We start from the raw sequence: 11977 nt of genomic DNA, 5'->3' as shown, positions 1-11977 counted from the left end.
GATCATTTTCTTTAATTGCACATGTGTAAGCGGTGGAATGCTCATTTGGGTCAGTTGTTCCGTTGTACTTAGGGATCTCAGGCATGCAAAATTTTTGGGGATCGACTTCGGAGCCGCACTTGGAGGAAAAGGTTTTTGTACGAACTTCCTGGAATCCAGGCCCTTCAATATCGGAGGTGCACCTAGGATTTAGGCTACTATAGAATTGTATGTTTCCACCTTTTTGTCTTTAGCCTCGATATTCTTTTCCCCTGATTCTATCTGTTTCATTAGCTCCTCAAGCATCTATATAACTTCAAAGCTAGCCCCTGATTCAAGTGCATTTGACCTTTCTACGACCGATTCATCCCTACGGGTGACTTCCCGATGAGGATCGGGCTCAGCCTTGCTTAGTGCGCGGTTTTAGTTCTGTAACTGAGCTATCGTCGCCTGTTTAGCCTGCAATATTTCGAAGATCATTCATAGGTTGATCCCGTCTCCTTCAACATTTTGTGCGCTCCGAGTCACGAATCGGGCTCCACCACGAATGTTATTTTCGGGGTCGGTAGGCAAATTTGCATCGATAGCCTCATGTGAATTAGCGTCGATCGGATCTGCGATCGGAATTCCAGCAGGATCAGCAGGCAACATCTCATTACCGAGTGCTATGTTGTTATTTTCACCTTGGTGACCGGACTCGTTGTCAACATGTAAATATGCTGATTTAGAGTTTGACATTTTTATTTTTTAGCCTGGAATCAAAGATACTCACAAGAACAAGTGTAAAATAGTATGTGTTACGAAAGTTAGTACCAGGCAATCACTATTATCCTTGGCCCCATGGTGGAAGCCAAACTGTTTACCCAAAAAATGGGTAACAATTGAATTTATACGCGGTTTTAAGGATACATGATATAACTTGATATAAATTGAGAATATATATATATATATATATATATATATATATATATATATATATATATATATATATATATATATATATATATATATATATAGACTATGAAAGAACTGAATGCAAACCAAACAAATCGAATATCCTCGACCATTGAGTTCGGTCACCCTCGAACCAAGTGAAGGTTCAAATGATATAAGAACAGAGTAACAAGATATTGAAAGCTAAAAAGAGGCACTATATTGCTTTGTATTGCGTAAATGTCATGTGTCTTACAAATGATCAGACCCCCTTTATATAGTAGGGGGTCCTACTCTTGGTACAATTCTAAATACAGTAAGGAATCCCATGATATGCTAATTAATCGGCCTCTCCTTGATACATGTCAGAATTTTCGCCGCGATCCTCGTCTGATTGCAGATATTTCGGCTTTCCGTTATTTGGTTCGGTAAGCTTCCCTTGGTCTCGTTCGATCTCTATCTTGCTTGGTCTCGATCTTGCCCGTTCTCGATCTTGGCCGGTCTCGATCTTGGCTAATCTCGATCTTAATCGATCTCTGGGTCACGAGCTCGGCAATCTAACTTCGCATCATGTTTCGATATAACACGAGTTTGAACATTGCCCTATCATGTTCTAGTCTCGATCAGTCATACGAAAGGCAATCCCTGTTTTGACCGTATACAAAATATAAGACAATGACTATTTTGTGGTACGTAATATTAATATTAGTTATACTAAAAGTAAAAATGATATTCAAACAAAAAACAAATACTAATACTTTCCCTGTTGTATTTTATATGATTTTAAATATATTATGACATTTTAATAATTATATGAGCAGTGGCGTAGATAGAAATCTTGCCAATGGTGTTCCAATTTTTAGATAGTCGATAAAAAAAAAATATGAATGGGTGCACCGAATTTTTATTAAATTAAGCTATACGACGTTTAACTAAAAAGTTAAAACACTTGTAATAGAACTATAATTTTATAAATCAAAACTAACATAAAAACAGACAAGCAAATTTTTTTTACTAATAAAAGTAAGCACATAACCCAAAAAAAGAGAGTTGAGAGAGTATATAGTATGTGGAGAGTCTTTGTTGAATTTGTTGTTGTTGTGAAGTTTGACTTTTAAATTATAAAATTTATTAAAGAATAACATTTAAGATTAGTTGTTTGTTTTTACACAAATTTTAAGTTTTAGAGTTATTTAGAAGGAATTTTTTAGATTAAAAAACGAGTCAAATATACCATATAAAAAAATTAGCATATAAATCCGAACGGAGGACATTAAAAAAATAAATAATAAAGTCTCTCGGGAAAAAAGTCAAATTCGCTAAAATGTTAAGGTTGTTCAAACTATATGACCATAAAATATAATATTTTACCTATATAAAGATATTCTCTTGACTACCCTCGTAAGATATAGGGGTGGGTGTTCGGTCGGTTCGATTCGGTTTGAAGAAATTCGATTCAGTTATTTGATTTTCGATTTTGTAAAGGTAGTAATCGAAACCGAACTGAAATAAGTTCAGTTCGGTTTTCTAATTTCGGTTCGGTTTTTTTCAGATCGATTTTCGGTTTCAACATTATCATATTGGATTTCTTCTATGTAATAATAGGACTGGCGAATTTGTTATTTTTTTCCAAAACTTCGAACTTCTTGAAAATACTGTTTTTATATAATTAAAAAAATAGACTAAACTTTGCACACTATTATGGATCATAAAATTCAAACATAGTGTAAATTACAACTATGTGTGAAATCCTCCCGGTATACTATCATATATGCTGTGAAAGTTTTAATAGAGTGAAAGTTTTTAAGATTGGGAAGCTGATAGACTTACTTAATTTGATTGGGTCTTTGATGGATTGGACCTAATAGTATTAATTTATTACCTATGGGTTTAGCCTATATATAACTTAAAAAATTTATATGCTAATAATTCGATTTTTCGGTTAACCGAACTAAAAAAATTAATAACCAAAAAATAGAAATTTTAAAATTTTAAACCGAAAAAATCGAAACCGAAATAAAAAAAAATTCGGTTCGGTCGGTTTGTTCGATTTTGACCGAAATATGCCCACCCCTATTAAGATATGAGTATATCGTTACAAATAGTATAAGAGATTAAAACTTAAAATGTTCAAATTTTATATATATATATATATATATATATATATATATATATATATATATTAATTATTTTTAAATTAAAACAAATTATAAAAACTGTCATAGGAATTTGGAGTAGCAAATTACTTTTTCTACTAATCCTCCAACCAAACGATAAGAGGAGACTGACAAGTCAGTGACCTACTGTTTACTTTATCATCACCTCTGTCTTTCCCTTCTATCTTTTTAACCTCGCCAATGGCATCTCTTTGATCCGTAATCAAAGCTCTCCTCTTCTTCTTCATATTCCCTCTGTGTATATCTATTTCTCCCTCATCTGATTAATCTTTCTTTTGGCCAAGTAAACAGAGATGGCTGTAGAGCTCATGCTGGATTACAGAAACACAAGTAGGAATAATTGTACTATCTTCAATACAAAGTTAGAAGAAAAGGCAGTGGTTCAAGAAGCTGCCTCTGGGCTTGAGAGCGTCGAAAAACTCCTCAAATTGTTGTCTCAAACTCAGAGTCAGTCTCAACAACAGCAAAAACAGGGGAATTTATCTTCTTTCTTAAAGCAAGAAAATTCCCCTATGGAGATTGAAATAGTTGCTGATGCAGCTGTTACAAAGTTCAAGAACGTAATTTCTCTTCTGGGTAGAACCAGAACTGGCCATGCTCGATTCAGAAGAGCACCTATTACTTCCCCTCCAAAAATCAAGAAAGATTTTACTGATACTAAAGTTTATTGTCCAACTCCAATTCAACAAGTTCCTCCAGTTGCCTATGAGCTTTATAATCACCAATTCTTTCAAAATCCAAGAGATGGGGTTGTTGAAAAACAAGAATTGGCCACAAAAAAGAGCATTAACTTTTCCTATGGTCAAGATATTTCTCGCTCAAATTCGTTTAATATGTCAACGTTAACAGGGGAAACAGAGAGTTCATCTTTCAAGATTTCAAATCTCTCTTCTGCTGGAAAGCCTCCTTTGTCGACTTCATCTTCCTTTAAAATAAAGTGCTGTTCGTCGGAGAACGGTCTCTCCGGCAAGTGTAGTGGATCCTCCGGTCGATGCCATTGTTCTAAGAGAAGGTAACCACCTTCAATCTTTAATTCTTCTCCTTTAGTATTTTGTTTCATCAGCATGCAATATATAATGAACTACTATTACTACTACTACTATTGTTTTCTAATTGATCTGTTCAAGCAGAAAATTAAGACTTAAAAGGGTGGAGAGAGTTGCAGCAATAAGCATGAAGATGTCAGACATCCCACCTGATGATTATTCTTGGAGGAAATATGGACAAAAGCCAATTAAAGGATCTCCACATCCAAGGTACATGATTAAAGAGATTTTTTATACTGTTAGCAACTCCTTTGTTGGGTTCTATTTTGCTTCCTAGTTCCCAATAATTTCTTGTGCAGTTCTTAAAACTAAACATAGTTTCTGTTGCTAAATTATGGCAGGGCATACTACAAATGTAGTAGTGTGAGAGGCTGTCCAGCACGTAAACATGTTGAGAGAGCTTTGGATGAACCATCGATGCTAGTAGTTACGTACGAGGGCGAGCATAACCATTCCCTTTCTGTTGCAGAAACAAGTAGTCTCATTTTAGAGTCTTCCTAATTAGATCAAATTGTGGCAATGATGGCTAGTTATAATTGCCCTGCAAAAGAAAAAGGGTGATAAATGTAAACTAGAGCTTATTTGTATGACTAGTTGAGTCTTGTTGAGTCATCAGTTCTATCTCAAAAGGAGATTCATCTCAAGAAACAGTTGTGCATATCTCAGCAAAATAGTTTACAACTCCTTCCTATCATTTTATTTGATTTGGCACTTGGCTGAGCATGAATATATTTAAGAAAGAAACAAAAACTTTTGTTACATAATAAAAGTACCATTAGAATTTATGTGTTAAATATTTTCATGATATTTATGTGGTTATATGATTATCTAGTAGGGTAAAATAAAAAAGTTTAAGTTAAAAATAATTTCAAAATATATAAAAATGTTATTCTTTTTTTAAACAAACTAAAAATAAAAAATGTTTTGTAAAATGAAACATATGCAATAATAGGTTATCTGCTTTATGTTTCTTAATCAGTTATAGTGGACTAAACCAATTCACGCGCAGGAAAAAAGAAGTTTAACTTCTTTTTATAGACAATATAACATTTTTCATACTATCAGGTCATAAATAATAACTTGAAATAATCTTTTATAGCACGTTAATTTATTTTTAAAAGTGTCAAAATCTCATTACACTATCTTTAAAGAACAAAGAATTACTAAAACCGGAGGTTGGGTGATAATGGATCTGTGAATAATCAAACGAAAGAGATAAAAAGGAAAAAGGGGTTACAACTTACATGCAATCAGTTTCTTTATATAAGTGTTTGAGATTTTTGTTATTTAAGATGAAATAGTCTTAAAATGAGGGTGAATGAAAAATGGAGAGAAAATAAATTTTTTTAGTAAAATTTTAAGTTTCCCCCTCTTGACAATGAGACATTGTCCCATATTGGAAGAGGAAAAGATTTTTGGTGGGTATATATATAATTGCTCTTCTTGTAGCTCTTAAAGAGTTAAGAAGAAAGCAAGCCTCGCACCGTCGTCGTCGCTCGCTCGGCTCGTGTTCGGCTTCGGTCAATTAATTGATTAATTTTTTGGACCAAATTTATTTGTTAATAGTAAATATTAACGTAAGATTATCCGCATTTGTAACGGATATGTTCCAATCCGTGTATTGACCACCAGTTGCCTAATGCTCTTCCCACCATGACCAAGTGCTTGCTCCACAAACAAGCTAGTGCATGCTCCACCATAGAGGGTGGAGGGTCGTTCATCTTCAAAGCTGACTGCTATAAATATGTGCAGCAGCTGTTGAAGAAAGATATACAAATACAAAACTGAAAACGCTCAACTTTGGCTATACATTGCACTCCTTCCTTCTCAGCATTTTCATACGATTTTCTGAGTTTCTACTCCTTTGTTCTGCATTGTTTTAACTTCAAACAAAGCAACTGTAAGTGTGATTTGCTACCGAACTTTGTGTTCGCTGAAACACTGGGGTTTGAAATACCGCTACACTAGTATGTGATTTGTTCTATCCTAGGAGGAAATAATCCATAACCTTGGGTACTAGGAGGGAATTAAATTCCTTAAGGAAACACTGAGAATTCAGTGGACTAGAATTAATTACTGTTTCATTACGATAACTTATATTTTTCAGAATTATTATTTATAAATATAGCAATATTGGCGGGACTAACAAGCTTAAGGAATTTAATTATTTATTTCTGTATTTGTGTTATTCTTATTATTCTGCAAACTAAAACCTTTGTGATTTTGTGTACTCCCATTTTGGAGAGTAAAGCCTTCGTGGTATTTTGTTGGAGATTAAAATCTACGTGATTTTTACTCCAGTTTGAAAACGTTTATTAAACGTTTGTTTGTGTCATTCTTTTACAGAAAAAAATGACGACTGAAAGCGAAAACCAAGTTGTTCCGACGGTGACTGTCAACGCATCAACAAGCCGAACACCGGCGTTGGCACCGGCAGAAAAACCCGAAAAAATTTTCGGGATTGATTTCAAGCGCTGGCAACAGAAGATGTTCTTTTACTTAACTACGTTATGTCTACAGAAGTACATCAAGGAAGATGTTCCTGATCTGCCAGATAAAACTCCAGAGAATGAACGCTTTCTCATGATTGAAGCGTGGAAGCATTTTGATTTTTTATGCAAGAATTATATTCTTAGCGGATTGGATGATAATCTGTATAATGTATACAGTGGCGTGGAGATGTCAAAAGAATTGTGGAATGCGCTTGAAAGGAAATATAAAACTGAAGATGCCGGGATGAAGAAATTCGTTGCCGCAAAATTTTTGGACTACAAAATGGTAGATAGCAAGTCTGTTATTACCCAAGTCCATGAATTGCAAGTGATTATTCATGATCTACTTGCTGAAGGTCTTGTCATCAATGAAGTATTCCAAGTAGCAGCAATGATTGAGAAGTTGCCTCCGTTGTGGAAGGACTTCAAAAATTATTTGAAACACAAACGAAAGAAAATGTCCCTTGAAGATCTCATTGTTCGGTTGAGAATCGAAGAGGACAATAAAACTGCTGAAAGGAGAGGCCGTGGAAATTCAACAATAATGAGAGAAAATATTGTTGAAAATAACAAAAAGAGGAAGAAGGCTTCTGTTCCAAAATACAACCCAAGCAAGAAGCAGTTCAGTGAAAACTGCTACAACTGTGGGAAAATCGGACACAAATCTACGGAGTGTCGTGCTCCGAAGAAAGACAAGAAAAGGGGTCAAGCAAACATGGTAGTAAAGCATGATGATGTTGATAACTTGTGTGCCATGCTTTCTGAATGTAACTTGGTGGAAAATCCTAAACAGTGGTGGTTTGATTCTGGAGCCACTCGCCATGTTTGTGCAGTTAGAGAAGCTTTTGCTACTTATGCTCCTGCTGGACCCGGAGAGATAATTTATATGGGAAATATTTCAACAGCAAAAGTTGAAGGATATGGGAAGATATTTCTGAAAATGACTTCTTGCAAGGTCATGACTTTGAACAATGTCCTTCATGTTTCCGAAATGAGAAAGAATTTAGTCTCTACTGGACTTCTTGTTAAGCACGATTTTAAGTGCATTTTTGTGTCCGACAAGGTTGTCATAAGTAAGAATGAAATATTTGTAGGAAAAGGTTACCTCACTGAGGGCCTTTTCAATCTGAATGGAATGGTTGTGGAAAACAATAATAATATTTTAGCTTCTTCTTACTTACTTGAGTCAAATGATTTATGGCATGTACGTTTGGGTCATGTCAATTATAAAACCTTGCGAAAAATGATTAACTTGGAAGTACTGCCTAAGTTTGAATGCGAAAAATTAAAATGTCAAACATGTGTGGAATCTAAGTATGTTAAACATCCTTATAAATCAGTTGAAAGGAATTCAAATCCTTTAGACTTAATTCACACAGATATTTGTGACATGAAGTCAATACCATCTCGCGGTGGAAAGAAGTATTTCATAACTTTTATTGACGATGGTACTCGATATTCCTATGTTTACTTACTGAATAGTAAAGATGAAGCAATAGACGCATTCAGACAATACAAAATGAAGTTGAAACGCAACTTAACAAGAAAGTAAAAATGATAAGAAGTGATAGGGGTGGTGAATATGAATCTCCTTTTGAAGAAATATGTTTAGAATATGGAATTATTCATCAAACAACAGCCCCTTACACGCCCCAATCTAATGGGATTGCGGAAAGAAAGAATCGCACATTAAAGGAGATGATGAATGCGTTGTTGATAAGTTCTGGTTTGCCACAGAACTTGTGGGGGAAGCCATTCTTACGGCTAATCGAATATTAAATCGAGTGCCCCATAGCAAAACACAATCCATTCCATATGAAAAATGGAAGGGAAGGAAGCCCAACTTGAATTATTTTAAAGTGTGGGGGTGTTTGGCAAAAGTGCAAGTTCCTAAACCCAAAAGGGTAAAGATAGGACCGAAAACCGTTGATTGTGTTTTCATAGGATATGCGACAAATAGTAAAGCATATCGATTTCTGGTTCATAAATCAGAAAATCCCGACATTCATAATAATACGGTTATAGAATCAGATAATGCTGAGTTCTTTGAAAATATATATCCGTATAAAAAGGAATGTGAGTCGTTTGGTGAAGGATCTAAACGACCTCGGGAAGAAACAAAAGAAAGTACATGTAATCAGGAGGATCCAAGACGTAGTAAACGTCAAAGAACGTCTACTTCATTTGGACCAGATTTTGTGACTTTCTTATTGGAGAATGAGCCTCAAACATTTAAAGAAGCTATGACTTCTTCGGAATCATTGTTTTGGAAAGAGGCAGTCAATAGTGAAATAGAATCCATATTGAACAACCATACATGGGAATTGGTTGATCTTCCTCCTGAAAATAAACCTTTGGGTTCTAAATGGATTTTTAAGAGAAAAATAAAAAATGATGGCACTATTGATAAATTCAAGGCAAGACTCGTAGTCAAAGGGTATAGACAACGAGAAGGTCTAGACTACTTTGATACATACTCTCCAGTTACAAGAATTACGTCCATACAGATGTTAGTAGCATTAGCTGCAGTGTATGGTCTTGAAATTCATCAAATTGATATTAAGACGGCTTTCTTAAATTGAGAGTTGGAGGAAGAAATTTACATGGAACAACCTGAAGGGTTTGTGGTTCCAGGTAAAGAAAAGAAGGTATGTAGACTTGTTAAGTCTCTTTACGGACTAAAACAAGCACCCAAACAATGGCATGCGAAATTTGACCAAACCATGTTGTCAAATGGTTTTAAGATATATGAATGTGATAAATGTGTATACATTAAAAATGTTCCAAATCACATAGTCATTGTTTGCCTATATGTGGATGATATGCTTATAATGAGTAATGACATTGCCAACATAAATGCTACTAAGCGTATGCTCAATAGCAAGTTTTTTATGAAAGACTTGGGAGTTGGTGATTTAATTCTGGGAATTAAGATCCATAAGACTCCTCAAGGTCTGGCATTGTCACAATCTCATTATATTAAGATAGTACTTGAAAAATTCAAGCACTTGGGCTTTAAAATTGCAAAGACTCCAATTGACGTGAATCTTGTATTAGCAAAGAATAAAGGCCAAAGCATATCACAATTGGATTATGCTCGTGTGTTGGGATACTTAATGTATATCATGAATTGCACACGACCAGATATATCTTGTGCTATAAGTAAACTGAGTCGATATACGAACAATCCAGGCCAATCTCATTGATGGCAATGAAATGAGTTTTGGGATATTTAGAACATACCCAGAACTTTGACTTGCACTACAGTAAATTCCCTGCGGTGATTGAGGGATACTGTGATACAAATTGGATCACCGGTTCAACTGATTCTAAGTCCACGAGTGGATATGTATTCACTATTGGTGGAGGAGCGGTATCTTGGAAGTCGTCCAAACAAACATGTATTGCCCGCTCTACAATTGAGGCTGAATTCATAGCCTTAGATAAAGTCGGTGAAGAAGTTGAATGGCTCCGAATTTCTTGGAAGACATTCCATTTTGGCTCAAACCGTTGGCACCAATATGCATACATTGTGATAGTCAAGCGGCAATTTGAAGGGCTGGGAGCGTTATGTATAACGGTAAATCTCGTCATATACGACGAAGACATAAAACCTTTAGGCAATTACTCTCTAGAGGAATTATCATGATTGACTATGTAAAGTCAAGTGATAATGTGTCGGATCTACTTACAAAAGGCCTAACTAGAGAGGTAGTTGAGAAATCATCAAGGGGAATGGGGCTATGGCCGAGAACAAGTCATTGTGGCGGTAACTCTACCTAGAAGACTGGAGATCCCAAGATCTAGGTTCAAGGAAATCAAACAAAGTCATTAATGACGGTTCAATATTGTCAAATAAAATTTTAGTCTGTTCTCGTGATGAGACAATGTTCAGTACCAAGGATAAAGCATTAAGGCTTTTTAATGATTTCTAAATTTGATACGGGGTATATCAAATAGTGTATCTACAGGATGACACGTTTAGGAATCACCTATGTAAGTGTGAAGTGTTAGCCGCTTCAAGGAGAACTTTGTAAGGCCAGTTCTCTACGCACTTATGAAACCAGGCGGTGTTCATGGCTGAAACGAACACAACAATGAGAACCAAAGACGGTTAAGGGTTGATTGTGTGACTTATGGTTGTCTAGGTATACACCAAAGATCGACGGTTCAAAGATATCAAATCTACCGATTGACCGAGTATATCCGACATAAGTTTACTACGGAAAGTTCAAAGGGAAACCTACTTATCCAGATGCGATTAATCCTTGCTTGTAAATCACACAGTTTTTCCATGCATACTTCCATGATATAGCCATTCCCCATTCATGTGGGGGATTGTTGAGGTTTTAATTTAAGATGTAATATTCTTAAAATGAGGGTGAATGGGAAATGGAGGGAAAATGAAATTTTGAGTAAAATTTTAAGTTTCCCCCTCTTAACAATGAGACATTGTCCCATATTGGAAGTGGAAGACATTTTTGGTGGGTATATATATAATTGCTCTTCTTGTAGCTCTTAAAGAGTTAAGAAGAAAGCAAGCCTCGCGCCGTCGTAGTCGTCACTCGCTCGGCTCGGCTTCGGCTTCGGATTTGGATTTGGATTTGGATTTGGATAACGTAAGATTATCCGTATTTGTAACGGATATGTTCCAATCCGTGTATTGACCACCAGTTGCAATAGCAGCTGCCTAATGCTCTTCCCACCATGGCCAAGTGCTTGCTCCACAAACAAGCTAGTGCATGCTCCACCATGGATGGTGGAGGGTCGTTCATCTTCAAAGCTGACTGCTATAAATATGTGCAGCAGCTGTTGAAGAAAGATATACAAACACAAAACTGAAAACGCTCAACTTTGGCTATACATTGCACTCCTTCCTTCTCAGCATTTTCATACGATTTTCTGAGTTTCTACTCCTTTGTTCTGCATTGTTTTAACTTCAAACAAAGCAACTGTAAGTGTGATTTGCTACCGAACTTTGTGTTCGCTGAAACACTGGGGTTTGAAGTACCGCTACACCAGTGTGTGATTCGTTCTATCCTGGGAGGAAATAATCCATAACCTTGGGTACTAGGAGGGGATTAAATTCCTTAAGGAAACACTGTGAATTCAGTGGGCTCGAATTAATTACTGTTTCATTATGACAACTTATATTTCCCAGAATTATTATTTACAAATACTACAATATTGGCGGGACTAACAATAACTTTCTAGCTTTTTCGCTTTTTTTTCTTTGGATAGTCCAAATGGTTGATGAAAAGTATTAGACAAAAAATGGGACTCGTATTTGGGACGGTTGACCAAGAGAAGGAAAGATTATGAGGCAAGAGAAAGAGGAGAAGTTGGCAGC

At 35.7% G+C, this 11977-nt stretch overlaps 1 protein-coding gene across 1 annotated transcript; it reads left to right on the top strand.

Moving 5' to 3' along the window:
* Positions 1-3200: 3200 nt before the first annotated feature.
* LOC104095634 (probable WRKY transcription factor 15) lies at positions 3201-4829 on the top strand. The gene is made up of 3 exons (XM_009601797.4): positions 3201-4101; positions 4220-4345; positions 4477-4829. Exons 1-3 carry the CDS (start codon positions 3383-3385, stop codon positions 4634-4636), a joined length of 1005 nt encoding a protein of 334 aa, XP_009600092.1. The 5' UTR covers positions 3201-3382; the 3' UTR covers positions 4637-4829.
* Positions 4830-11977: the final 7148 nt, after the last annotated feature.

This window comes from Nicotiana tomentosiformis, chromosome 2 (assembly GCF_000390325.3).
Source record: "Nicotiana tomentosiformis chromosome 2, ASM39032v3, whole genome shotgun sequence".
In the NCBI taxonomy this organism is placed as follows: Eukaryota; Viridiplantae; Streptophyta; class Magnoliopsida; order Solanales; family Solanaceae; genus Nicotiana; species Nicotiana tomentosiformis.
The sequence above is the reverse complement of the archived record's forward strand: the minus strand, read 5'-3'. Positions and strand labels throughout refer to the sequence as shown.

Excerpts from the sequence above, each read along its gene's own strand:
- LOC104095634 (XM_009601797.4), top strand. The coding sequence starts at position 3,383 with ATGGCTGTAGAGCTCATGCTGGATTACAGAAACACAAGTAGGAATAAT. Across the intron at positions 4,102-4,219 it reads TGCCATTGTTCTAAGAGAAG|AAAATTAAGACTTAAAAGGG; the intron begins GTAACCACCTTC and ends CTGTTCAAGCAG. Across the intron at positions 4,346-4,476 it reads AAAGGATCTCCACATCCAAG|GGCATACTACAAATGTAGTA; the intron begins GTACATGATTAA and ends AAATTATGGCAG.